At 36.8% G+C, this 12967-nt stretch overlaps 1 protein-coding gene across 3 annotated transcripts in view; it reads right to left on the bottom strand.

The window, feature by feature from the left end:
- The window catches only part of LOC6033686 (multiple epidermal growth factor-like domains protein 6), a 33044-nt gene that overhangs the window by 17265 nt on the left and 2812 nt on the right, over positions 1-12967 (bottom strand). Inside the window, exon 1 of one of the 3 annotated variants that reach the window (XM_038267085.1) lies at positions 8592-9025. The exons of the other annotated variants lie outside the window; for them this stretch is intronic. Within the exon in view, the coding sequence (XP_038123013.1) occupies positions 8592-8649 (58 nt within the window). The 5' untranslated portion in view covers positions 8650-9025. Of the gene's footprint in view, positions 1-8591; positions 9026-12967 lie in introns of those variants that run through there. 3 annotated transcript variants of the gene reach the window in all.

Raw genomic sequence — 12967 nt, 5'->3', positions numbered from 1 at the left:
GCGTTACAAGCCAACTCGGAAATCCCACTAGTATCATGTACTTTTAAATTTAACTTTTTTTTGCTTCAGAATTAAAAATATTTTTTATCGTTATCTTTAAAATTCTACTGTTTTTTCTATTTGTTTTTCAACCTTTATGCAATCAGAAGTAATTTCTATTGAAAATTCTCTGGGAAAGAATCTGAATAACACAATTCTTCTATTACAAGATTCATACTCGCAATTAAGGGTACGACGGATTGAAACGGTACGGCAATCCCAATTTCTTTTTACTCTTTTCCTAAGCTCCTATTCAACCTGGGATTCGAAGTGATGACCTTTGGATTGTGAGTCCCACCCTAGTAGCATGGCCCATCGTTATATGGAAAATTTAAAAAATGATCAAATCAAACCAGTACAAAGTTTTTTTGATGCCGTTTTGGGTCTCATAACAACCCCCTAAAAGTTAGAAGCGATTGGTTTCATCCACACTTTGCGCATTGCATTTCAATTTTGTACCGGAATTAGTATGAGAAAACCCTCTTTTTATATTTTCTCAATTTGAACGCTATTCTGTTGGTTTAAAAACTTTAGTGGAAAATAAAAATTCTAAAAATATAAATATAAAAAGAGGATTTTCCCATTTTAAATCCCATACAAAATTGAAATGCAATGCGCAAAGTGAGGACGCAACCAATCGCTCCCAAATTTCGGGGAGTTGTTTAGGAAAACAACCGAAAAAAACTTGTTCTGAAAAATCGACCATCTCGATTCTAATACTTACAGGTTTTATGATGGTTTTGAAAACTTCCATACAATCTAAGTAGGCTATTATGGTCTTCTTAAAACCTAAAATGTTACGTGGAAACTGTCAACCAGCGATCCTACCGAAGCAGGTTTTTCTATTCCAGGGAGACGATTCCTACACTTGAACGACCTTATCTTTAGGTCAGGCCGGGACCAAGGGGCTGGAAACTCTAATATTACTAAGGAATACTTAGTATACTAACGATATTCCAGTATACTTGTTAGTATACTAACCGAAAACAATAAACTGTTAGTATGTTATGATACTCTCAGTATATTGGTAAGTATACTGGCGATATGTAAAGGAAATAATAAGTATACTAACATATATTTTGATATACTGGTTAACATAATAATTATAGCCCTAAGAGTTTCCAACCCCTTGGCCGGGACCAACATTTGCTTCTCCATTCAACGGAAGGCGTGATCAGACAAAACTCGTCTCGAAAAATGCCACCGGGGCCGACGGGGATTAAACCAGGGCCAACTGGGTTGAGAGGGCATCACCCGTACCACTACACCACCGGGTTCGGATTTGAAATAAATAAATTTCATGAATCCGGAATTAATCTAGAAACTTTTACCCCAAATTTCAGCCAATTTAGTCCATTCAGACTTGAGATATCGTATAGCTCAGGTATGTTCTTTTCTGTATTGCTCAAATAATTTTCAAACAAGGAATCAAAAATAATTGCCTTTATGAAAACCCTTAAATAAACCTCTGTTTTTTTAGACTGATGACGGGTAGCCAAATTTGTAATGGGTTGACAGGTTGTAAGCTTATCTAATCTGACAGGTTGCAGACACAAATACAAACAAAGATTGTTAGGACAACAAATCACCACCCGCTTTGAGTGTGTTAGTATATTTTTGTTTAAAAAGACTGATTGACTTATTTTCAACATACACTTGATGAAGATTTAAAAAATGAAACATTTATGCGTATTATCGACGTACAAATAAAAGATTCTGTAAAAAATAATATTTCCCATTCTTGAATAAATCAAAATAGTAATAATCAATATACCAAAAAATATCGATAAGATCTATTATCGAATCAACACAATAGCTATGTTGATTAGAAGAGCAATTCCAGCTCAAATCAGGATTTTTTATGGTACTTTTATACCCGACCCTCTCCGATTTCAATGAAACTTTGTAGACATGTTATCCTAGGCCTATATAAGCCATTTTTGTGTATATGGAGCCAATAGTACTCGAAAATAACATTTGAGAAGGGCGTAAGGTATTTAAATATTTTTGTATTTTGTAATTTAAAAATTACTGTATCTCGAAGCCGTTGCGTCGTATCAAAAAGTGGTCAAAGACAAACTTGTAGGCTTTCTGAAAAAAACTAACTTAATCCACCTATGTGGTTGGAGCCTTCCTCACAAAATTGGCTGTACACAAGTTTCATCTATTTTTTAGATCCGGCTTCAAAAAAGTACATCGATATCACTTAAGTGGCCATATCTCGAGACAGGGTTGCCAGATCTTCAATGTTTTGGGCTCGTTGGAAAGGATTTTTGATAATCTAACCAACGTTGGGTCGGATGATGGACCCGGACATAGTTTACATACATTTAAGTGAGATCCGGCTTCAAAAAAGTATACCAATATCACTTAAGTGGCCATATCTCGAGACAGAGTTGCCAGATCTTCAATGTTTTGCACTCGTTGGAAAGGTCTTTTGATAACCTAACCAACAATAGGTCGGATAGTGGATCCGGACATAGTTTACATACATTTAAGTGAGATCCGGCTTCAAAAAAGTACATCAATATCCCTTAAGGGGCCATATCTCGAGACAGGGTTGCCAGATCTTCAATGTTTTGGACTCGTTGGAAAGGTCTTTTGATGACCTAACCAACAATAGGTCGGATAGTGGATCCGGACATAGTTTACATACATTTAAGTGAGATCCGGCTTCAAAAAAGTATATCAATATCACTTAAGTGGCCATATCTCGAGACAGGGTTGCCAGATCTTCAATGTTTTGGACTCGTTGGAAAGGTCTTTTGATAACCTAACCAACGATGTGTCGGATGATGGACCCGGACATAGTTTACATACAGTTAAGTGAGATCCAAATATACACACTACGAAAAAATCGTGTAATTTTCCGTTAAATTAGATGCACATAATTGGAGCATCAAATAAGATGTAAAATTACGTCAAATTTTAAATTACACGATCCAACCCTCCAATCGAGGTCGTGTAAAATTACATCTAACGCATTTTTGGTGGGACGACATTCTTATTGGAAATTACAGTTTCTAATTAGACCAACAAACACATTTATAGCTTGACCAAAATCGATGTTGTTTATTTAACCTCATTATAATAATTAAATACACATTTATTTCATTCACAACCACAACAATTTTTTCTGGCTTTTTTCCTGATTAGTCTGAAATCACTTTGTATTTTTATTGCGTCCATTCACCAGATATTGTTGGCCACCCTGCTGAAAGGAACCTGCCGTTCATGGGAATCTACTTCAAACTTAGCAGCTTCACCACACCACACAATTTTCACTGAATCTTCCACTTTTCGAGACACTGATTCATTTGACCGGATAGTCCGCTTTGAAAACTGCAGGGCCACGCCGTCCACAACTTGGTTCCTGGTCAACCGGCTTTCAAGAAAATGTCTGAAAGAAAGTAAACAAAGCACCACCTGTAATGAGAACCCGAGTTAGTTGAGATTTAATCGATCCGATTTTTACGTAAATATAGTATATTTACCTTTACTTACCGCTTGTAAATGTTCCTGATAGTCGTTTAATGCAAGTTCCGACAAAATATCGCCAATAATTGAGGAGAAAATCTCCAGTCACAGTTACTTTCACGATTTTCAATATGGCTGTCACTTTTTTGCACAACACATTCGGCAAACGTGGAACGAAAAAGGTGCGTGATATTCTGTTTTATTTGATGTAATATTACATCTAAAAACACGCTCCAGTTATGTGCATCAAATTTAATGTAATATTAGGTTAAACTTTATGTTTTATTACATTTCGCATAATGTAATGTTTGGCAAATGCATGACAGTGTAAATTTGGTCTTATTACGGCAAAACAAACTTAATTTTACATCAAATTTTCATTTACGTGAACAAATATTACGTCAAATGAGCGCTTCCATTAAATGTAATATTCCAAATTTTTTAGTGTGTATGTGAAAACACATTTTTATACATAACTTTTGAAATACTTATCGAAACTTCAATCTGTATAAAACTCGATCTATGGGACCCTAAACCAAGTTGAATGCAACAAGTTCGGGTCAAATCGGTTCAGCCAGTGCCGAGAAACATGAGCTAGTTTGTTGGTCACATACATACATACACACACACATACACACAGACATTTGTTCAGTTTTCGATTCTGAGTCGATATGTATACATGAAGGTGGGTCTACGACGTTTTTATACGAAGTTCATTTTAAGAGCAGGATTATAGCCTTACCTCAGTGAGGAAGGCAAAATACACTGAAACAAAAATACACGCCACATCCATGAGATTTTTTGGTTTTTAAGTCTAAAACGTAAATTTAAAGGTGATGTCACGATTTTTTTTTCGTACAAAATTTTTGAGGAAATAGTCTAAAATATAACCAAAAGACTGACGAAAAATGCAGGATGGTATGTCTCTCCTAAAAAAAAATACAAAAATCATTTACTAAAACTGTTTTTTGAAAAGTGGTCCAAACGTCAAAGTTTTTGAAAACCGGTAGTGGGAATCGATTTTCCAGACAATTTTATATAAAAGTCTCCATATTGACCATTGTCCGATATCCAATCCTTGGGAAGATACAGCGGTTTTATAAATGAAAATGTTGAAAACTGGTTTTTTGTGGTTTTCGGCAATTTCTATATGACAGACTTGGTTTTTCAGTCTCGTAAATATTTTTACCGGAAAGCTCGTCCGATTTCCCATAAGTTTGCCTTTGTAATGGCTCTCCTCTTCCGCACACGAAAGATCGGTAAAAGGAATCTAAAAAAAATCATCATCTTGATTATTCGGCGGAACATCTTTTTCACTACTACACTTGCAAGTTTAACGTAAAACGTCGAAAACTGACCTGTCACATTTGGGCAATGAGTGTAAACAAAGTGAAATAAACGTTTTGAGTGATGCTGACAAGGCAATTCACAAAAAATCATCAACAGATTGATTTTCTTGGAGAAGATCGGAAGTGATTTTCTTTTGCACTATTTGCCTCCTCTCTCTTTCGCGGGTGAAGAATGTTCGCAAGCGAAAAAGATTTTTTTTACGATTTTTCCATCCCTGCATAGGACTAATTTCTCACACTACACAGTGGTCGGAAATGCAAATTTAGCAGGAATAATTTATTTCCGCTTCAGGGATGCATTTTCGAGCTTCGGTGTCTAAGAAGCATTTGTTAAAAATGAAATTCTACATCTTTTGGTCAAAACGATATTAGGGTGGTCCAACAATTACTAAGATTTTCAAAAACTATCTTCGCTTCTAGATGAGATAGAGGTATACTTTCTTCAACAGTATTGTAGTACTAGCCATTTCAAACAACTTTGTCGAAGACACCAAATCTCTATCTCTTAATCTGATCATTCTACAGCATTTTATATGAACAGCAGCAGGGTGGCCCATCAAAAAAGTGTTTTTATTGCGTATCTTTTTTGTATTATTTTTGGCATTTTTGGTGTCTTCGGGACATATTTAGCATAAAAATACGCGTCTTTTGAAATGTCAACGAAGTCGCTAGGTCATTTTGGTAAAAAGTTACAGCGTTTTTAAAGTTTTTATTAGGCCTTTTTCAAATGTTTGTATCTTTTCGAGGGGGACACAAAAAAATACGCTCTGCGGTGCATCTGAAAGCTCAAAACTTCTTCTTTAATATGAATATAACATCTCAAAAGGGTTTTTCTTAAACTCAAGTTACAGCGATTTAAAATGGTCATTTTATGAGATTTTGTGCCATGCCCTATGAGAAAATTTACATGAATATCGCATTAATCAGTATCAAAACTGCTCTCAGTGAGCTCAAATGCAGGTAAAATTGATTTGTGGACAAACGTGATCGATCCTGGTTTTTATGGCAACTAGGGTGGTCTTAGATGACCTAGGGTGGTTCATATTCGTTCACTCTTAAAAAATATTTTTTTTAAATTCGCATAGAAAGAAAAATTAAAAAAAAAAAACATTTGAAATTCAAAAACATAACCTGTTTAAAATAGTAAAGCAGCTGAGGTTATGATATCTGATTAAGGTAGCTCAAATTAATTAGCAAATAAAAAGATTAAAGATTTTATTATTTCTCTACGTTTTCGTAAATCGACTTTTATTTGTATTTTTTAATAGGATAAAACATTCCATGCATTTACTTTGACAAAAGGATTCATTTTGTATAATTTGTTTGCCAATACGAGGATCCTTTTCCAATTTATATCTTTTTACCTAAAAATGCAAATTCATTATTTTCGGTGCATTTAATAAAAAAATAGTACCAGGTTTTACAACAAAACCTGAACACTCGCCTTAAAGATGTTTCCCAACAAATATAACAAATTTTCAGAAATAAAATAAGAGTTTTGGGAAATCAACTTCAATCAACTTCTAATATCAATTTCTAAAGTGTGCATTTTTCCCTGAAACTATTTTTAAGGGTTCAAATCATAACCTACCACGTTTTTAAGACGCTAAATCGATAATAAAATGTATCATATTTACGAATATTCACATTCCCATTTTGTATGGGCAAAATTGTATGAAGCTTGGTATGGAACAAATAATGATGCAAAATGGCCACCTTAAACACAGTAAGTGCTTGGAAAGTTTTATCCTATTCAAAAAAACACAAATAAAAGTCGATTTACGAAAACGTAGAGAAATAATAAAATCTTTAATCTTTTTATTTGCTAATTAATTTGAGCTACCTTAATCAGATATCATATCCTCAGCTGCTTTACTATTTTAAACAGGTTATGTTTTTGAATTTCAAATGTTTTTTTTTTTAATTTTTCTTTCTATGCGAATTTAAAAAAAATATTTTTTAAGAGTGAACGAATATGAACCACCCTAGGTCATCTAAGACCACCCTAGTTGCCATAAAAACCAGGATCGATCACGTTTGTCCACAAATCAATTTTACCTGCATTTGAGCTCACTGAGAGCAGTTTTGATACTGATTAATGCGATATTCATGTAAATTTTCTCATAGGGCATGGCACAAAATCTCATAAAATGACCATTTTTAAATCGCTGTAACTTGAGTTTAAGAAAAACCCTTTTGAGATGTTATATTCATATTAAAGAAGAAGTTTTGAGCTTTCAGATGCACCGCAGAGCGTATTTTTTTGTGTCCCCCTCGAAAAGATACAAACATTTGAAAAAGGCCTAATAAAAACTTTAAAAACGCTGTAACTTTTTACCAAAATGACCTAGCGACTTCGTTGACATTTCAAAAGACGCGTATTTTTATGCTCTAAATATGTCCCCAAGACACCAAAAATGCCAAAAATAATACAAAAAAGATACGCAATAAAAACACTTTTTTGATGGGCCACCCTACTGCTTTTCATATAAAATGCTGTAGAATGATCAGATTAAGAGATAGAGATTTGGTGTCTTCGACAAAGTTGTTTGAAATGGCTAGTACTACAATACTGTTGAAGAAAGTATACCTCTATCTCATCTAGAAGCGAAGATAGTTTTTTGAAAATATTAGTAATTGTTGGACCACCCTAATATCGTTTTGACCAAAAGATGTAGAATTTCATTTTTAACAAATGCTTCTTAGACACCGAAGCTCGAAAATGCATCCCTGAAGCGGAAATAAATTATTCCTGCTAAATTTGCGTTTCCGACCACTGTGCACTACTGTGCTTTTCGACTCGATCGTGAACAAAAACATTTGACGTCACACTTGAAGCAGTTCCGATAGACCCAAAGGATGATTTGTTAACTACAACGCCAAGGATTCAACACGTCATAGTTCTACCGCTCGCAATCGCATGCAGCTCATTTTGTCACCATCAATGCGCTATCGCTCCAGAAAAATCAATGAGTAAAACCAACCACCCCCTCCTTCCCTCTCGAACAGTCGTCAGTAGCAATAAACCGCGACGAAAAACGCACATCGCGCTGCCGCGAATGAAGTCGTGTCAACACAATTAATGCTGGTTGTCACGTGCTACCAACGAATCCCACCCCTCGATCCACCACCACGTGGTCGAAAAGGGTGGGGGAGTCGCACGCGTTAATCAACCAACCCGCGGCCAACTTGGACGCACAACTCTTTAGTTTTATACACCACCGCTATGGGTTGGCGTTTCGTAACGGCGCAAAATGGGCAAGATTGGGCCCCACGTGGTTCCTGTTTCGTCCTTATACCGGGGATCACCTGAGCATCGCGGTGTGTGTGTGACCGTGAAAGTTGTCCAGGCGGTCAACCGATCCATAGCACGACAATACACCAAGTGCACGAAGTTGAACGATGTTTGTTGTTTCTTCTTCGGAGCTTTGTTCGTTCTAGGTTAAGGGAGGGTTGTTTTTTCGGTAATTAATTAAAATTGTATTCCGTGGGAGGTAGAAGTATATTCTATATAACTGTATAGTTGCACGTTTGTATAAGTCACCACTTCTGGGTATTTAACTCGGAGACCATCAAACAAAAAATGGCTGTATTTTAACATTTTGAAGTTGTTTTTTTTTAATTCGTTTGAAGATAACCAGGATCAACTTAGTGTTACAATGTTAAATTAAAGGGTTTTAAGTATGGAAGTAGTCCCACTGTTGACGATGTGAAATTGGAGCTAACCTTTCGGGTTGACGACGCGCACTCCAACGGTTCCTTGTTGTTCTAATTTAATCAGCATTAACCCGAACTTTTCCCGGCGACCTGTCCCAGAAGCAATGACCACCGGCAGGGTATCCCACGATGATCAAGCGATTCTGGTTCTGGGCAGCTGGATCCAACCGGAAAAGGACGACGAAAACCGTTCTCACAAACAACATCCATCAGCAAGGCACCATTTTCAAAACTACAAAACTAATGAAATATTCAACTTCACTACCCCCCCCGCAGGTCCAGGTCCCGCAATATTCAATTGGGGAAAGGGGGCTGATTAGTCAACCACACATGCACACACGCGACCGCCACAACCACAAACACCGTGATAACCGTTGTCTGTAAACATCCGACGCCCGGAGACCCTTAATGACCAGACACACGCCGACGACTCCTGGACTGGCCAGGAAAAACAGAACATAAATATGATTACGGAAAGTTGCACGTCGCGCGGTCGGGAAAAGCTGGCGAGAGTTTTCAAAGGGTCGTAACACGTGGAAAAATTAAATATTTCCAAACCCTCCCATAGATCCTTTTGAAACCTTACGCGAGAAAATCGTGAGTACAGCTCAACCGAAAAAGACGAAAGTCCTTCTCGACATCGTTTTTACTCGCTCCCACTCTCTCTCTCTCTCCACACGATTGAGCACGGAAGGTGGATAGTGTCCGGTCGACCTCACCAGGTCACTTCAGAGTGTAGTAACCGAACGTTGGCAGCACTAAAAAATTACCAAACGACCACCGACCGGCGCGGAGAATGGTGAACAATGTATACTTATTGTGCCTAACATATACAGTAAGTGAACGAGCGCGCGTGAACAGCTTGTGGTGGCAAAGGTAAAACCCGCCGGACTCAACTTTGCTCTCTGGGATCGATTATATTGGCGTGGTTGCCAGCAGAAGAAAAAATGGATCGGTTTGGTGTCTTCGGGAAAGTTGTTGGTGATGGGAATTTAAACTTTTTTTTTAATCTTGTATCAACCTTTAAATCTCTTTTTCAGTTTTCGATTTTGTTTAGTTTTTAGATAATGATTCAACTTTTTAAGCACATACCGTCAGTGGGGGTGACATTGGGTCTGGGGGGTGAGATTGGGTCAAAGTGATTTTTTACGGATTTTACCATTTTTCAGGTTATTTTCAATGAAACTGAATTCTGTTAAAGGGGTTGTGCAGGGGACATCTTAAGATGACTTCGCTGAAAAAATTTGGTTCCTAGAACAAATCCTGTTATTATGGCAGATGTCTAAAGTTGGGATACGTTTTTGGTCAAAAATGACCTCTCGAAAAATCATTTTTCTAATATTTGTGTTAGAATTGCTCGAAAACTACCCAAATGTTTGAAAATCTCCACTTCAAACATTGTAGCGTGTCAATACGATTGACCGAGCCACGTAGCCCAGTGGTAACGCTTCCGCCTCGTAAGCGGTAGATCGGGGTTCAAATCCCGGCTCGGACCAACACAACTGGTGATCTTTTCCCTTCTGGAATCGATTGCTTAGTAAAGGGAAGGTAGTGTATCGTCACAAACTGGACCTTATCACGACACCTTAGGGAGGCGACCTATGGAATGTTAACATTAACCTTAACATGTTAACATTAAGTTGAGAATGAAACTGCCACTGAATCCGCTTTGTAAATGCCGGCCCCGATACTCTTCAAGGGTGTTCCCCTCAGGAACTGGGAAAGATTTACTTTACTCTAATACGATTCCCTCGAACAAGAAACGCTGTTGGATGACTTGTTTTTACCATATCGTTGTATTTGAGCATCATTTTAGTTTCATTTGACCCAATGTCACCCCCTCTAAGGGGTGAGATTGGGTCAATTTTCAAACTATTGGCATTTAAGGTAGTGTTCATCAAAATCCACCATATTTTGGGAAAATTTTTGTAAACTATCTAAGAACAAATCTACGTTGAATGATTTTCGATGTTATTTAAATTGTTTTTGTTATTAAGAAATTTCGAGAGGTGTATCGTTTTTTGACCCATAGTCACCCCCACTGACGGTACATAAAAACAAACAAACCATCAACATTAACGACCCACAGGTCTCTTAGGACTCTATTGCAAGTTTCTGAACGAACCTAGGAGTCCAAAAGGCTTGAATGGAAAGAGCACCCAAACCTCTTTTAAATCTAAAGAGAGGTTCCACTCCAGGATTAGAACTGGTCTGCCCACCATTGAAAAAACGGCTAATATCCACTTTTGGCAAAAACTAGATATTAGCACCAGGTGGTAGAGGACGTTCCAACGCATCTTCTGGAACTTAAATTTTACTGAAATAGTGTCTAGACTTGGCTGCCGATGCGAAAAACCAAACGGCTAATATGCCACTCTTATGGGAAATTACCTTGACGGAGATTTTGTGTCAAACACTAAAACGCGTTTTTCTAGGAATACTTGATTTGGCATAATAGCCGAATTTTCAATTATGGGCAGTGGTAATCTTTGATTTTTTTCAAAAACCTCTTGCAAAAAAAAAACTTTGCCGAAGAGTGCGACAAAACTCGTCTACTATAAAGAATGTTCCAGAATGTATAACACCGCCGCTCAAATCATCAACTTTGTCTTCAACCTCTTCTGGCAGCACTTGCCGATACAGCAGAAATGATTGAGGTAGGCGTCGTGACGCTCATGCAACCAAGCAAGTTGATGGAGCTGCCAGAAGAACTAGAAACAAAATTGATGTTTTGAACGGCGGTGTTATAATTTATGTAACATTCTTTATAGTGAACGAATCTTGTTGCACACTTCGGCAAAGTTGTTTCCTAAAACACGAGCTCAAGAGGTATTTGAAAAAAAAAATCAAAAACTCAAAACAAAACCGACATATTTTACGTGTCAAATCCCATTAAAACTTAATAATAAAAAATATCGTAATTCGGTACAGTAACTGAACATTAAGCACCATGCGTCTCCAGCAAAATGGAACACATTCCGATGGAGAAAAATGGTGTTGAACTTTTTTAAATTTGTTTTCAGGGCATTCAAAAAATACATTTTTATCCATTAATCAAACTAATTTGAATACATTTGGATGTAGAATTTCCAAGATACACTTATTTGAAGTAAATATTTTGAAAAAAAAAAACGAGCGACACGATATTTGGAGAAGCCTCGTTAAACCGGTCCCATGTGCTCATGAAGGTCGATTTTCAAAAAGCTTATTTAAAAAAAATGATTAAAATATTTTTGTTTTTTTTCGTACACAAAATTGACAGTTTTGAATTTTTGAAAAAAAAAATTAAATGCAAAATTTCAAAATCGGGCTTCATTATGCACACGGGATATGTCTTGCGAGTCTTCACCCCAAATTTTAGCCAATGTGGTCCATCCCATCTCGAGATATCGTGGCACCCGTCAATCAACTCGATTTCAGAGAAAAAACGCTCACAAAGTTTGACAGTTCGCTTTGTGCATGGCGAAATTTCAAACTTAAATCGTCTGTTACAAGAAATATCTTCATGAAACTTTCAGACGCTATCAAAATCATGTTTTAAGTGAATTTAATAAATTTTCTGTAATATGAATTTTTGTGATTGCTCACATGTATGTAACCTCTTAAGTTCAATTAATATACCGAAATCCGATTTTTTCATATCAACATTCAGAAAGTGCATAGACAAATATGTTCAGCTGTGAGCTCTTTGGTACAAGACCTTAAAAAAAACAGTTTTGATTTGATCTATAAATGTATTCAGCTATGTTTTTGAGATGTCTTAAGCCCAAATAATTTCGTTTGTTTTAAAAAGTAGTTAGCTATTTAATTTTTGAAAAAATATTTGTGAATTTCCAGCGAAAAAAGCTAATTATTAATTTCGGATAAAAAAAACTATAGAATCCACTTAGGCAACCATGCGTACCCCCTTATTTTTATTACTCCCATCGACGCTTAAGTAAATTTAAATTTTCAGTTATATGCTGAAATAAATTTATTTATTTTCTATATATTTGTACCCCGTTGGTTGGTCAAAGTCAAACTAAAAAGTGACGAACTGTCACATTTTACACGGCGCTCACGCACACTATCAAAACAAACGTTCGGTAGTATGTGTGAACTCCGTGTAAAAGGGGTGTCAAACTAAAAAGTGACCCCGTTCGTTTGACAACAGTTGGTGTCAAACCATCGGGGTTTGAGTGTAAACTGTGCAACCGGGTCTAGGATTGAGCATTTGAGCACTTCTGATTTTTTTCTTATCTGGCAACACTTTCAATTTCCAACACGGTTACACTCGGAGGGGAAAAACTTAAAAGGTAAACCGAACGAATAAAAGGCATACATAATGGCTCCACCGAGCGCGCTTTCTTTCCCTTATGTCAGGGGACACGTGTCGCGGCTTTTAT

This window comes from Culex quinquefasciatus, chromosome 1 (assembly GCF_015732765.1).
Source record: "Culex quinquefasciatus strain JHB chromosome 1, VPISU_Cqui_1.0_pri_paternal, whole genome shotgun sequence".
Taxonomy (NCBI): Eukaryota; Metazoa; Arthropoda; class Insecta; order Diptera; family Culicidae; genus Culex; species Culex quinquefasciatus.
The sequence above is the reverse complement of the archived record's forward strand: the minus strand, read 5'-3'. Positions and strand labels throughout refer to the sequence as shown.